Source organism: Mus caroli, chromosome 7 (assembly GCF_900094665.2).
Source record: "Mus caroli chromosome 7, CAROLI_EIJ_v1.1, whole genome shotgun sequence".
Classification (NCBI taxonomy): Eukaryota; Metazoa; Chordata; class Mammalia; order Rodentia; family Muridae; genus Mus; species Mus caroli.
This window is the reverse complement of record NC_034576.1, coordinates 120,920,632-120,936,643: the sequence shown is the minus strand read 5'-3', so window position 1 is coordinate 120,936,643 and position 16,012 is coordinate 120,920,632. Positions and strand designations below refer to the sequence as shown.

Below are 16,012 nucleotides of genomic sequence, written 5' to 3'. Positions count from 1 at the left end.
GCGCACGAGGCTGTCATGTGACTTTCATACACATGTGGTGGTTCCTGATTACAGTCAGGAGCTAGGGTGATGAGCGTGTTCTAAAACCGGACTGTATGAGATGAGATACCTGTGCCGCTGTAAATGCACTAAAAGTCATTGTATTTCCTTTCTTTGGGGAGATAGGTTTTTTTATTTTTGTTTTGTTTTGTTTTGTTTTTTGAGACAAAGTTTCTCTGTGTCACCTTGGCTGTCCTGAAACTTGCTCTGTTGACCAGGCTGGCCTCAAACTCTGAGATCCACCTGCCTCTGCTTCCTGAATGCTGGGATTAAAAACATGCACCACCGCTGCCTGACTGGTAGGTAGGGTCTTCAGACCCAGCTTGGGCTAACACTGAACTAGCTGTCTGCCAGACCCAGTCTCTCCAGGGCTGGGATGAGATGTATTCACCACTGTGCCAGGCTCAAAGTCACTAAAGTCTAGGCTTAAGCATGCAGTGGTTATGAGCTGAGAATTACTTTGATTGGGGATGTCAGTCCTGGGATAGAACCCAGGCTCTCCAGGTAGATGAGTGAGTCACAGAGCAAAGGAGGAGCCCTTGCTTATTCACCTATGCTATATGCCATGCCTTCTTCATTTCCTCATAGAAACCAACCAGAAACATTTAGAACTTTGGGATCCAGCAGGTAGGCGTAGTCAGACCCCGCTTGGTTCCTTCCCTGAGATGGTGACCTCGGATAGAGTCCCAAGTTCCAAGCTGCGGCCACTCTACAGTGCAAACACCTGCAGCTATCTGAACTCCAAGGCACCCTCAGTTTGCAGGCACGGTGGCAGGCCCTTTCTCCCAGAGTATTTACTCTATAAACAACAGGCAAAGGGAACTGGCCCAGCTCCCCTGAGGTGTGAAACCCTAGGAAAGACCACCCTGCTGCACACAGATTCAATTTCAAACACTTAAAGAGCCAAGTGCACAGACCTCTATCAAGAAATGTCCCATTACCATGACAAGAAGTGACAAGTGATGCTCTGTGACCAACATCCCTCTGAACTAAAATGGCTGTTTCAGACATGCTGATCCAAAACCAGCAAAGCAGTGAGATTTCCCTCTTTCACCACGACCTGAGCACTTCTTTCATTTTTCTTCATTTTTTACATGTATTTACTTGTTATGTGTTGTGAGAGAGAAAGAACACTCCACTGTGTGCCATGGCACACATCAGAGGTCAGACAACAATATGCAGAGGTCGGTTCTTTCCGACCCACTGTGGGTTCTGAGGATCCAACTCAGGTCATCAGGTTAACTCCAAAGGCCTCACTGGCTCCACTGTTTTCTTTTTTTTTTAATTTTGCATTGTTGTTGTTGTTATTGTTATTATTTTTATTTTGAGACAGGTGACTTCCAGCAGGCTATGTAGGTGAGGATGACCTTGCTCTTCCTACCTCCACTGAGTCCGGAACCTCACCCCAGCACACCAAGATTACACAGTGCGGGGATCTAACCCAGGGCTCCCTGCACTTGAGGCAGGGCTCCCTGCACTCGAGGCAGGGCTCCCTGCACTCGAGGCACGCGCTACACTAACTCAGCCACACACCCAGCCCCTGACTGAAGTACTCTTTGCCAAGAGAAGAGAGTCTTCAGGGCAAGAGTGCAGAATAAAACCTTTTCCTGGAGATGGCAAGGCAGCTTTCTAGCTAAGAGCACTGGTTGCTCTTCCAGAAGACCTGAGCTGAGTTCCTAGCGCCAGCAACTGACAGTCCACAGTGGCCTGTATCTCCTGCTCCCAAGGGCCTGACTCCCTCTACTGGCCCCCATGAGAACCCACACACATGGTATATTCTCACAAAGACACATACACATATGCATAAGTAAACATAAGAAGAGTTGGGCAGTGTTGGCACACACGAGGCAGGAGGGTCTCTGGGTTCAAGGCCAGCTTGGACTACAGGGTGAGTTCCAGGACATCCAGGACTACACAGAGAAACCCAGTCTTGAAAAACCAAAAGAAACAAATCTTAGAAAAAGAAAAAAAAAAACAAAAAAAAAAAAAACCTTTCCTTACAGGACTGACTCCAAGAGCCATCAGCAAATCACCAAGATAATTTGCTGAACATATTTCTCCTTACAGTATGAGTGTATTTTGCTTATATCTTTAAAATGTATAACAGAGACATTAATCTCAGATTCTTGGAAGACAGTTACCCAAACCTTAGTGTGCACAAATCACAAATATAATAGCACTTGTCCCAAGGCCTGTGTACTGCACAGCACTGGGTGAATCATTAATTCTGTCATCTTGGGCAACAGTGGTTCCAAGAATCGTGGGATGCACAACCTGTGCAGCTGTCCACGGTGGCTCTAGGATTAGTCATCTAACAAAACCAGATTCATAATCACGGCTTCCCAAAGGCCATCTGTGAGCATGGAAGTGATGACTGAGGGTAAGACCTGAGGGAGGACTCTAAAAGCTAAGTACAGTTTTACACAGAAATTTAAGAAAGGAAAAAACACAACACCTCCCCCGGCCTGACCTGGATGACAATCTTCAGAGCCTTCACTTTCTGGTCCGTGGCCCAGGCATCCTTCAGAGACTGGTTGAGCTCCTCTATGCGGTTCACATAATCCTGTTGGGTCAGGTTCAGCAGCTCCTTCTGGGATCCCTGGGGGCAGAAAAGGCAAAAAGAACTTCAGGTGAGCACAGGAGGAAAAGGAAAAGTCTCGTCCTCCACATAAGACGGCAAGACACTGGCTGCACTTTGCCACTCGGTGCCACATCTGCAACCTCCGCCTGCAGCTAACAAAGCCAAGATTCTGGCCAGGTGCAGATGCTGCACTGGATACCTGGACTTACAGCTTGTGGACGGACAAGTGTTGTGCCCAGCTTGGTACTAGAAGCTCTGGCATAAAAATTTTGGGTTAGGAAGATGGCTCAGCAGTTAAGAACACTCACTGGTCTTACAGAGAACCTGGATTCAGTTCACAGCACCCACGTGGCAGCTCACAGTCAGCTGTCAGTACATCCAGAGGATGTGATGCCCTCCTCTGGCTCCCTTGGGCACCAGGCATGCAAAAGCTATGCATATATACATACATGGTTATGTATATATGCATATATGTGCAGGCAAACACATGAGACTGTTTTACATGGATGCTGGGAATCAAAGCCAGATCTCCATGCTTGTACAGCAGCTCCAAACTTCTCAGTTTTTAAGAGTTGGAAAACAAACCCATTTCTCTAAGCATACACAGGCACTTACAAGGGTCCTGTGGCCACATTCAACAGGCCCTGGGTAAACAATGCTTCGAGGTGGGATCTTTGTGCCATACAAAGCTGTTTCATTGGGGGTGATGCCACATGGATTTTACTGCTGACAGAGTCCCCAGATCACAGAATAGCTCCTACATCACAAAGTGAAAAGAGGACTCCAGAAAAAAACAGTTTATACCAGGTGAACAGTTAGGCCTCAGCATCTTTCCCTGAACTATGTCAGGGCCCCAGGAGGCCTAGCACAGTGAGCAGCCACCCTTGGCAGAGGCCTGGCGAGTCCCCTGTTCACTGTGCCCCATGAGTGGCCGACTTACCTCCTCAAAGTCATCCAGCTCTTCCAGCCGCGTCCGAACCTTCTCTGACATGGCAGAAGCCGCAGCCCCAGCTCTGCCTACATGGGAGAGACATCGGTCACACGAGCAGTTTTCTCATGCACCCACACCCAGCGTTGAGAGACACCTATCACGTGTCACCATGAACTTGTCAGGAAACGATTCATCTCAGAACGCTGCAATAGTGGACCAGCTTCGGCTGCCTCACGGGCTCAAGGCCTAGGGGAAGTTTTTCCACCAGCAGCTGCCCCCAGAAGCGAAGTGGGTGGGTGGTCCCAGTCAGGTGAAGCCCTGTGTAGGGTATCTGTAACTCACACTCCACTGTCTGCTTGTTCCTAAAGGAACAGTACAGAACTCTACCATGCACTGTTAGTCTGGAAGGGCCTCTCAGGCATGCACTCATGATGGCCTGGCATTACCAAGCCTTTACACTCACCCAGCAACCCACCTCCTCATCTGCCCAGAGCAGGGAGAACATGTCTTCCCAGGCAAACAGGCCTAGCTGCTTCAACCAGCAGCTGTCAACACCATCCCCGGTGCTGGCAGGAGCCAGGATACAGATGATGGACTTGAAGTCACAGGCACAGACATAGGGCAAGGGGATCTGTCCAGACTACTGCTGCCATCCAAGCCTTTCAGAATCATTTTCTTTTCAGGCCCTAGGTTCCTAACCCTGGCATAGACTGGTGGAGAGTCTACTATCGGTTAACAGCGTGGCAAAACTATTTAATTACCAAGAACTACCCTATGACCCACATGCCCAACAGTCACAACTTAAAGGAGAAACGTTTGACGATTATCAGAGTTGAAAAGGCTTTCAGTCTGCATAAGGGGAAGATCCGGGGGAAGCAGCTTGTCCCTTTCTGCAGCAGGGGACAGCGTGGAGTGTGAGGAGAGGGTGTACCCCTGGAAGTCAAGGACCCTGGTGCCTTAGACCCACGGAAATGACTAGGCCTTCCCTTGGTCTGAGCATGGATCATAACAATGTATACAGAACGAGTCAACCACACCTCTCTCCTCCCAGACAACTGTAAGCTGATAAGCTGAAACTGCTCCCACTACAGAGACGGGATAACCTCTGGTCATGCTGCTATACATGGTAAACCTGCCTCCTATACCACAAAGAGTTTCCAGGCTGATGTGACGGTGTCTCTATCAGAGCACATGGCCCACTGATCCCAGCTTTTCTGTACGTGTGTCTATTGTCTCTTCATTTCCCATCACCCCAGTCAGGCCATTCCCAAAGCTGGGAACAAACATCACGGCAGTGGGAGCTATTCATATGAGGAACCAGCAAGTGGAAAGGAGGGACACAGCCAGAAGCTAGTTATAACCATCAGGCCACTAATGAGCCACGGCCCCCTGTACCACCCTCTGAAGAGCCCAGCCTCCCAAACGGTCCTGTGAACATTCCAGACACTGCCCTAAAGATATAAAAATGGCTCAATGGGCAAAAGGCATTGCTACGTAAATTTAAATTCCCAGAACACAAGGAAAAACACCAGGTGGGACTGTCCAAGCACCGTGAGTCCCAGCTCTGCCGAGGCAAACAGGAGGACAACAGCCTAACTAGCTCCAAACTCAGTAAGTGGCCCTGTCTCAAGGGAATAAATGATAAAGGAGGACACTCAATGTCTTCCTCCTCTGACCTCTGCACAGGGAGCTCCTGCCACGCACACAGCACATACATGTACACGTATACCACATACACACAATATAACTATGCCTTCATAAAGAACATTTCATATTCAAACCATCCAAATAATTTGCCTATTTTAGCTTGTTTTGACTTGCACCCATTCATCCATTCATAATGATTCTATATCTACAACAAATACTATCACCTTAGGAGTGTGTGTGTGTGTGTGTGTGTGTGTATTTTTATTATTTTTATTTTTTTAAATAGGGAATCACACAGTAGAGGCTGGCCTTGAACTTGCTATGGTAGCTGAGGAGAACTGAACATCTGACCCTCCAAATGCTCAGGGACCAAAGGCTGGTAGGACTGAGCACGTGAGGCCATTTTTCCCCCAGGGACAAAGCTCTACGGCAGCCATCCTCAACGAGAAGTCCACACCCACAGGGTCCCCTGATACCACTGGAAAACACAGGCATTAGTTACATTATGAGTCATAATTGTAGCAAAATTACAGTTATGAAGTAGCAACAAAAAATAACTTTCTGGTGGGGAGAGGTCAACCACAACGTGAGGAGCTGTATTAAAGGGTCACAGCGTTAGGAAGACTGAGAACCGCTGCTCTAGGGCAAAGGAATGGGCCAAGTGTTAGAGAAGGCGCCTGTCAGAAACATGTTTGATACACACAGGCATGAGGACCTGAGACAGGATCCCTGGAGCTGGCCTGCCAGTCAGCCGGCCTAGCTGAATCAGTGAGCTGAACGTTCAGTGAGACCCTGTCTCAAAAGGCAAGGTGAAAAAGCTGGGCGTGTTAGCACTGTCTTTAACCCCAGCACTTGGGAGGCAGAGGCAGGTAGATGTCTGTGAGCTCAAGGCTAGCCTAGTCTATGGTATGTGGAATTCCAAGACAGCCGGAGCTGTCCCCATATCAATTAATAAATAAGGTGAAGAGCAATGCTGGCCTCTAGCTTCTACACAGACACAAGAGCAGGCACGCCTACACACACAGGAAAAGGACCTCAGACACAGGAGCAGAGGGGTGGGGTCAAAAGCTATCTCGAGCTGGTGGGGAAAGTTCTTGTCCTCTGTTCCTAAAAGTCAACTGGGAAGTCTGCCTTTGACTCCTGGGCGGCTCTCTGCTCTCTTCACTGATGCTCTACGTGCGTTTCTGTCAGGCATCCACCACCCTTTCAGCTGTACAAACATCATGACAGATGCATGACAACGGCTTCCCTTCCTCTATGAATGACACTGAAGGCCCAGGCAGAATTTACCTATCAAAACAAACGCTCATCTTACCTTTTTCTGATCCCATAAACAGATTCTGCAGAAACAAAAACAAGCAAATAAACAATAATTAATGTGTTTCATTTTTTTAATTACATTAATTTTGTGGATGGGAATTATGTGCAAGTGAGCACTGGTGCCCTCAGAGGTGTGGGGTCCTCTGAAGTTAGACTTACAGGCAGCTGAGCTGCCTGATACAGATGCTTGGAATTAAACTCAAGTCCTGTGGATGGCCACTAAAAATCACCTAGAAGTTGAATTTTAACTCATGTGGGGACTAGCCAAGTGGGACATCAAACAGCACAACTTTTGGTCTAATAGCACCGAGTAGTAGACCCATTTTGGACATCCTTAAATCCAAGTTTCTCAGCATCATGCCCCTGCCTCTGTGAGTTATACAGCTTCACTCTGTGGGGCTTAGCCTCTGCACTGTGGAGTTTTACAGCCTCTCTGACCTCCACTCACAACACGCCAAGCAACCTCTAGAGTTGTAACAGGCAAAAATAACTCTAGACATTTTCAGATGATGCTCAGGGGTTAAAAAGGGCTGATGCCTGAGAAGTGCGTCTCTGAATTAACCTATGCATTCAAGAAGAAAGAAGACACACCATTCAACAGCCAATCAGTTTTTCTTATCATTCTGTTCAGCACGCCCTGTGGAAAGCAGGCAAGAGAAGTGCTTTGGGAACATAGTCAAAAGACATGAAGCTACACTACCCAGCAAGCCTCCCTTGCAGCTATATGCTATCCATCGCCACCACCCAAACCACAGCAAGTGCAGTGCTGAGGGACTACCTAGAGATACATCCCTTGGATGGAGGGACTACATCTTCCTTCTGCTTTCCTTCTAGCAACTTACACATATGGCAACACTAGAAACATCTGAGGAGTGAGACAAAAGATGGAAACCTGTTCCGAGAAGTTGTCACTCCAGCCCTGGACTCCCCACTTCTGGACCTCCTCAGAATAGGGACAGACATAATGTTCTTAATGCTGTCCAAGGAGAGAACTTGGGTTACAAGTTCTGAACCTGACCATAACTAGCACAGTACTAACTGGTTGCCCGGAAAGAGCACTGCTCATCTGAGCGCCTCCTGGTGGAAGTAACTTGCCTGGGGCAAAGGGAAGGCCCCTACTTTACACCTGCTCTAGACACAGCCAACTACCTCACCCACTAGCCACTCCAGAAGCAAGCTTCCAGCTCCAAGGGGGACACAGGGAGGAAGGTGAACCCTGCCCTCCTCTTCCATTCTTAATTCATGCCTTTAATTAGATGCCTTTGTGGGTGCCCACCCCAAGGGGCCCATGCTGCCAATTCCTTTTCTGAATTGAGCTGCACCCCTAACCCTTAACACGCTACTGTTTAAGAAGCCAATTGGCACACAAATAACACTGACACAGGAGAGGAACTCTAGGGCCCGGGAGCTGGCTGGCTGGCTGGCTGACATGCAGCTGGGTACTCACAATAGACAGCTTCTCTGTAGTTGTGTACCGGGCAAGGATTTCGACACGTTTGTTGGCCCAGGGCTCGAAATCAGGTCCCACGAAGGAGTTCTCATCCTTATCACGTTTCTTTCTGGAGCTGTCCTAAGGGGGGCAAGGCAGCTACCTCAGGATGGATGCTTTTGTTGGCATTGTCGGTTTGGTTTCTCAGGACTCTGAGCCTGCCAGGCAAGCGCTCCACCACCAGGCTACACTCCAGCCCAGCAACGCTGCTGTTTTCCCTTTTCTTTTTCTTTCTTTTTTAAATGGTCTTTTGAGACAGGGTTTCTTTGTGTAGCCCTGGCTGTCCTGGAACCAGACTGCTTTTGCCTCCCAAGTGTTGGGATTAAAGGCACAGGCCACCACCACCAGGCCACAATAATGGTCATTCCTCAGGCAGTCTTTGAGGCAAGATTTCTCAATGTCCTAGACTTTACCTATTGGGCCAAATTAGCTGGGCAAGCGAGCCCTAGGGATCCATCCTTCCCTCCCCACACTGGGATTATAAGAATGAACCATTTTTGCATGAGTTCTTGGCACTAAATACAGGCCTTCATGCTTACGAGGCATGGAGGTGAAGATGGGATCGCTAGAGCAGTTTAGCTCGCTAGACTAGCTAATTCTGTGTTTCTGGGTTCAAGTGACACTCTTCCTCAACAAGTCAATATGTAAGGTGGCGATCAATCCAGAAAGACACCTGATGTCGGCCTCTGACCTCCAAGTACAAGCAAGTATACACGCATCCCCCACACATGCAAACACACATCCACATATACATCCTCTGACCTACACACATGCAGGCACAACAGTCATGCACATAAAGTAAGTTTTAAAAAGGTTTGTAAAGCACACCTGAAAAAGAAAATTTTCCCAGCAATCCAAATAGTGGAAGATTAAAATAACTGTTAATATTCAATCAAGGGAAGAAGTGAGACTTAGCATTGCTGGCAGGAATACAGACCACTAAGCCTAGAGGGGATGGCTCAGAGGCAGCACTCAGAACAGCACACATCCATGCCTTCATCCGGAAGGGAGCTTTCTAGGACTCTCCCCTGCACAGACCCCTGCACACGGGTACCATGAGGTATGTATATATTCAAGAGACGTTGGTGTGTTTTCAATGCCAGCAGACACCCTAGACGCCACAGGCAGCAACAGAGGAATCAGAATATAATGCAGCCATGCAAAATAACATGGTCACAATGTGAAAAGTTATCTAAGACATGCTGTCAAGTCAAAAATATAAAACAAAGCATACTGAGGGGCTGAGGATCTAGGATGTGGCACAGTTGGTAGAGGGCTCGCCTCGCAGGTACAAAGCCCTGGGTTCAGTCTCTAGCACTGAACAAACTGGCAGTGGTGGCTCTTACTAGTAAACGTAGAGCCTTTGGGAGGCAGAGGCAGGGGAATCAGAAGTTCAAGGTCATTCTCACATAGGCCAGTGTGTACTACATGAAACCCTGTCTTTAAAAAAAAATTAATAAATAAAAATAAAAAGAGAGAGAGACCTCACAGATCTCTCCCAGCCTCTCTCAGACACCATTCTTAATCAAATTCCTCTGGGTATCTGGAGGTCCTGAACTCTCACAATCAGAATGCCCCAATGCATTATGGGTGAAACTTCAAACCTCCATCCCGGCAGGAAAAGACCCGACACCCACAAGGCCTGCTGCTGGCCAGGCTGCCTTACTGTGACTGTTACTGTGGCTGCTGGGTCCGAGGTGGCTGCAAACATGGAGAGCGGGTCGGTGCCATCAAGGACGCTGCTCAGAGGATCGATCACGGAGCTGGAAGAGGAGGAGGAGGTAGATGACGTGCTTCCTTTCCGGCTCACTTTCTTTGTCTTTGACTCCGTGACCTGTGGAGCAAGTTGTGCAGTGGAGGTCATCTGACTGACTGCATCAGGGGACAGTCAACTAGGCCACTTAATCTTGCTGTGGGAGATAGACTGACCAGTCATTTGTGGCAGAGGCAATGCTTATGTTCTGTGAAAAACTGGCATAACCCACTATCTCCATGGCCTCCACAACGCAGCTGGTCCCCAGAAAGACCAGCCATGTCCAGGTACCGGGAACTTCAGGCTCATTTCCACCCTCCAGGGAGGACAAAGCCAGCAATGGAGTTAAAAGCAATCAACCTGATCACTGAGAGTCTCCCCCCACATTAAATCCCTTATCAAGGTCACTTGGGGAGCGTCTGTGAAGATGACAAGGGGGTGATAGGGAGTCTCCAGGTCATCCCACACACATCTTCTCCAGGACCCTACCTCCAGCCGGCCAGTGGGGAGAGCTTCCTTAAGCTCCGAGCACTGCCTCAGCAAATTAACAGAACCCAAGGAAGAACAAGACCTTATGGAGGTCAGAGGCACAGGGCACACCCTGGACTTGGCCCTGGTAACTGAGGTGTCGTCTGGTGCTAGCTATCTCTAAGTAGGGTTAGACCCAAAGTATCCCCAAAGCTGGTGTCTGCTAGAGAATTGCTTGCTGGTTACTGATATGTGGGGTCACAGTGCATTAGGTATGGACTGTGAGTAGAAAAGAAGATACTTATAATTAGCTTGGTCTGATGCTGCTTGTATTCAAATACTAAATTCTGTAGCCAAGATCTGGTTGCTTAGAGACAAGCAAATCCTCACGCATGCCAGCTTTTGTTGTATAAACCTTGCCCTCCATGAGTTCTCCATGATTGGCTAATAAAGGTATCTATAGCCTGTAGCTGGGCAGAAGAGAGGTATGCGGAGTTTGGGTTCCTGGGCTCTGGGTCTGAGGCAAGGACCATGAGGAAAGACAAGAGGGGAGAAAGAAGCAGCAGCCATGGGTAGCAAGATCGTGAGCCCATGGCCATGAGGACCGGCCTGTTGGAGTAGCAGCAGTCCGGGCAGAACATGGCAAGTCATATCTCAGGGTTATTGACAGGGAAATAGACAAAATAGCATAGAGGGTTGATATCTGCCCAGCAAATATAAAGGTTCTGTGTCTTTTATTTGGGAACTAAATGATCTAAGATGGGGTAGAAACCCCCAAATATCTACCACAACAGAAACTGGCTTTTCTGTCTGGAACACTGTCAGAATCAGCTGGATAGTCACCCAGTTGGTGGGCAGGAGCAGAAACTGTTCAACATGCAAGACATAGCTGGTGGCAAACAGAGACTGTCGAGAGACTTCTTTCCCACTGAAAGTGTTAAGTGTAACTGCATTCTTTGGTTTGGCTCCTTGCTTGTCTGTAAGACAGGCCCTGACTAGGAAGGCCAGACGAGCCTAGTGCTCAGCATGCAGCCAGAGGGCCTGTTTCCCATTTGCTGGTGAGTGGATACTGAACCTGGGAGCTCTGCTAGAGCAGCAAGTGTTTTAACTGTGAAGCCATCACTCCAGCCCTGGAAATGGTCACCACGTCATCTGCCTGGAGGCCATGGTCCTTGTAGAATGACCGACACTCAGTGTCCAAGGTTCTATGACTGAATGTTCAATAAAAATCTCGGCACTCAGCCGGGCGTGGTGGCGCACGCCTTTGATCCCAGCACTCGGGAGGCAGAGGCAGGCAGATGTCTGAGTTTGAGGCCAGCCTGGTCTACAAAGTGAGTTCCAGGACAGCCAGGACTATACAGAGAAACCCTGTCTCGAAACCCCACCCCCCAAAAAAATCTCGGCACTTGTCTTGGGGTGTGGCTCAGTAATAGAGCACGTGACTAGTAAGAACCTAAAACTGCATCTGAGCTGGCCAGTGCAGACTGGCATTTCTTAAACTGTATAGTACAACAGCTCTTGACACAGTGGTGACACAGTACTGGCTATTATGAGTTACACAAGCATTGCATTTATGTACTTCTTAGTAGTAGTAGTAGTAGTAGTAGTAGTTTTGTTTGAGACAGGGTTTCTCTGTATAGCCCTGGCTATCCTGGAACTCTCTCTATAAACCAGGCTGGCCTCGAACTCAGAAATCCGCCTGCCTCTGCCTCCCAAGTGCTGGGATTAAAGGCATCCACCACCACTGCCTGGCTAAGCATTGCATTTATTTATTTATCATTTATTTTGAGACAGCTTCACACAGCCAGGGCTGACCATGACCACTTGCCCCTCCTCCCCTCCCCTCCTGAGTGTGAAGACGACAGGCGTGTCCCACCACACCTGGTGGACATGTAATGTAAAGCACATGGCAGGCTGTGTGTAGGTTAGATACAAGTTCTATATCAGAACCTTGGGAGGGTTTCGGTACCTGAAGCCAGGCTTTCCAGGACACTAAGGGACAAGGGGCAGCTGTATTTGCTAGTAAGTGCTGACATAGTGGGGGGGTGGGGGGAACCAGCCGGTCTCTTGTCAGCTCTTACTTTGTTTTACTGAACAGTCTAAGATGCTCTTTGGGGCAGTCCAACTCACCACTCCATCCCACGCCTACCCCCTCTCCACCTGCCCCAGGTGGCCAGAGTGACTCCTACTGTTATAGATCAGAAAGCTTCCAAGTCAGGAGTCCTCACCCTCTCCCCACAGCAAGGAGGACAGGAGGAGGTGGGAGTGCAGAGGGCTTGATTGACACATACATAAGCAGTGGCCAACAGGAAAGCAAGGGACTGGGCCTGCTGGAGGGAGCCTGCGCAGGACTCACAGTGATGGGCTTCAGCGGGTGGTAGTCTCCACACTCCAAAGGCACTGTCTCCAATCTGCAAGATGCCAGCTCCGCCTTGTAGTTCCTGTTCCGGGAGTGCCTGCGTACAAGCAAGACACTTGGCGAATCAGAAAGGTGACAAGGTAACACCAGATGGGTGACTGAGACCTAAAATGTTATCTAGACTCCACTGATGGGGATCAACTTGGCGCATGTAATGTTGCTAGCAAGAAGACTACAAAACACTAAAAAAAAAGGGCTGGAGAGATGGCTCAGCGGTTAAGAGCACTGACTATTCTTCCAAAGGTCATGAGTTCAAATCCCAACAACCACATGGTGACTCATAACCATCTACAATGAGATCTGATACCCTTTTCTGGGTGTCTAAAGAAAGCTACAATATACTTACATATAATAAATAAATAAATCTTTTAAAAAACACTAAATAAAAAACATAAAAATTATTTTATTATTTATTTGAAATCACTATGTGGCCCAGGCTAGCCTAAAACTCCCTAGGTAGTTGAACATAACCTTGAACTCCTGATCGTCATGAAACTCCACCTTCCAAGTCTTGCAATTCCTGGCATGCTCTAATCCATACTAGGGATGAAACCCAAAACTTGTGTGCCAGGTGAAGACTCTACCAGCTAAGCTGCTGTAAAAACAATTTTGAAGCTGTCTGAAGGTACAAACTCTACCAGCAAATCCTGGGTGTGTGAGTTCAGATCCAGTGCACAGGAGACTTACTAAGAGGAGCCCGGCTTCCCCAGCCTGTGTCCACGGTGTTGGCTGACTGGTGGCGTGAACCAAGCAAAGAGCAGGTGGCTGCTGGGAGGCCAGGCAGCCATAGCTTGGAGCAAACCTCCCAGAGCTGGACAGACACAACAGGGCTCAGGGAACCTGGGCCCAGGGGACCTCCCGGGGCAGGACAGATATGGCAGGGCTGAGGATTCCCAGCCAGGGCCTGGAGGAGGGGCCTCAGAAGAATAAGTTCCTGAGATACAAGAAAAAAGCCCAGGCTGGGCATCTGCAAAAGACAGGAGGCAACCAGAAAAAAAGAAAGGGCAATTGTAGCTTTATCAGCTCAGGACTGATAAAGAGGAAGGCTCAGGGAACAGGACAATGAGGGAGGAGCCGGAGAACCGGGCAGAGGAGGAAGAACAGCATCACAGAGGGGAACCTCAACCCAGGAGGGGTCTGGAAGAAAGGCCACACGCACTTGAGAAGGGAAAGAGAAGTGCCATCTCGTCAGATCCCCCCAGCACACAGATCTGATCACTAGGCCTCAGGGAGAACCCCTCAGGTGGCTTTACCCACAATTCCCTCTTTGTAACTTCCTACCGCTTCTGGTGACACTTTGCTACTCTGTCCCCTTTACTGTCCCCTTCACTGTGCAGCGAAGCCCATCTTCTCCTATAGCGTGCTCTGCCATCGCAGCCTCACCACCACCACCATCACTAAACACACTCAACCTTACTATCTCAACAGTTGCCAAAATCAGACTTTTTCTCTAACAAAGATATAGGTGCCTCCCATTCGTACACCGCAGAACAGTTTTTCCTGGTTACGCAGGCTGATTCCCACCACTTTCCCTCATTTAGGGAAAGAGCAAACTCCAAGATCCAAGTCCCTAGAATTCACATGGCAGGCTGCATGACTTTAGGTCAACTCGCATCCCATGGTCTCAAATGAAAAGCGGACTTGGTTAACTACGTTAACTAAGATGCTAACGCTGACCACTAAGCACGTCCCTTGAGAGAAGCACACTTCCCCTGGTCCTCATCAGCTCCCTCATGCGTCGACAGGAACAATCATCGGGAAGAAGACGGACACAATTCTGTCTCTCTCATTAAGGAACACAAGTCAGTGGGTAAAACTGAAAGATGGGCGTTCACTCCCACACACTGCGTTTGCTCAAGAGGGACGGCTACAGAGACCATAGGCACGAGCAGAGCTGGAGTCTCATCGGTACAGAAAACGAAAACATCCAAGGTTAAGCCAGCACAATCAGGTGAAGCCAGCCCACGGTGTGATCCAAGAGGCCCACGGCTGACGTGCTGTGTCCTTAAGTGGTCACTTAAAAGAGTCTGCAGGATGGAGTGAATTAAAGTGTCCGGCCAAAATAAAGCCAGAGGGTTGATGTTGGTTATGTTCAAGGCCTAGCGCTACAAATTCCTTTCATGCTCAAACGCAGGCATTGTAAGCTACCTCCCATCATTTGGTGAGGAACGCCAGAAATTTTGCCCCTGAGATGCAAGGTCTCCAATGTCCAACCTCACTATCATCCGCTTATCCTGTGTGGGTTCTTTATCGACACAAATCACCTGCGACAACCTAAAGGTCACCTCACTTTTAAGCACAAAAAGGCCCGTATGCCAGTCACTTGGGTACACACTATTCCTTCCTGCTTGGTGAGCTCGTATGCATCCTGCAAGACCCAGTTGAAGGCTCTTCTCTGCAGTCTACCCAGGCCGCCAGGGGAGTTGACTGACTGCCCCCTCTCTCCTTTGGGCGTGTCCCCTCTCTAATACGTTCTACTACATTGAACAACGAGGTAAAGAAGCGTGTCTGAGGACCCTACATAGAGTAGGGTGAATGGTCCCACTTTACAGATGAGAAAGTCTAAGGAGCTCAAGGAACAAGCGACCAGGTCTCCCAGGTGCAGACGCCGGGCGAGTTCATCCCCTTCCCCAGAACTCCCAGGCGTGCCAACGTCTCCCAAGGAGGCGGAAGCCTTGGATGGAGTCGGTCTGAGTGAAGGAGCTGCGGAACAGAGGAGAGGGGCAGAGTTCTGACAGCGGTTCTGCTCTTCCGTAGTCCTGACAGCCCGGGCGGGGACGGAGGCCACCGATCCCAACAGGGACGACTGCCCACCCCCACCGAGAGCAGCTAAGAGCAGCCCCTCCCCGGAGCCCACTAGCGGGTTCTTCCTTACCAGGGAAAGACAGCCATCTTCCCAGTCACATGATCGTCTGTTTTCCGCGTCCAGCCCCTTTTCTCACAACCAGGGAAGCTCGGCCCCGCCCCAGCCGCCATGATTGTGAAGGGCAGCTTCCGCTCTGAAGATCCTGGGCTCCGTCATCCGCCATGATTGTGAGGGGCAACTTCCTCCGGATTCCGATCCTCCACAGTTGTATCGGGCAATGGTCCGGCAAAACCCAAGCTCCGCCATCGGCCTTGATTTGATTTTTTCTTTTTATTTTGTTCATAGAAATCCATTTAACTCTGCCTCCGAATAATGGGACCAAAGGCCTGCATCACCACGCCTTGCTTAAATCACATTCGTATTATGTAGATATGTGCACGGAGGTCAGTGGATAACGGACAGGTGTTGGTCCTTTCTTCGCTTGGCACTAGATGCCATTACCTTCTGAGCCATCCCATTCACACACACACACACACACACACACACACACACACACACC

At 49.1% G+C, this 16,012-nt stretch overlaps 1 protein-coding gene across 1 annotated transcript in view; it reads right to left on the bottom strand.

The window, feature by feature from the left end:
* The window catches only part of Vps35l (VPS35 endosomal protein sorting factor like), a 100,325-nt gene extending 84,320 nt beyond the window's left edge, over positions 1 to 16,005 (bottom strand). The window contains exons 1-7 of the mRNA XM_021166497.2: positions 15,523 to 16,005; positions 12,585 to 12,684; positions 9,674 to 9,841; positions 7,966 to 8,088; positions 6,514 to 6,538; positions 3,561 to 3,637; positions 2,510 to 2,638 (exon numbers count right to left, since the gene is read on the bottom strand). Of these exons, the coding sequence (XP_021022156.1) occupies positions 2,510 to 2,638; positions 3,561 to 3,637; positions 6,514 to 6,538; positions 7,966 to 8,088; positions 9,674 to 9,841; positions 12,585 to 12,684; positions 15,523 to 15,623 (723 nt within the window). The 5' untranslated portion in view covers positions 15,624 to 16,005. The remainder of the gene's footprint in view (positions 1 to 2,509; positions 2,639 to 3,560; positions 3,638 to 6,513; positions 6,539 to 7,965; positions 8,089 to 9,673; positions 9,842 to 12,584; positions 12,685 to 15,522) is intronic.
* Positions 16,006 to 16,012: the final 7 nt, after the last annotated feature.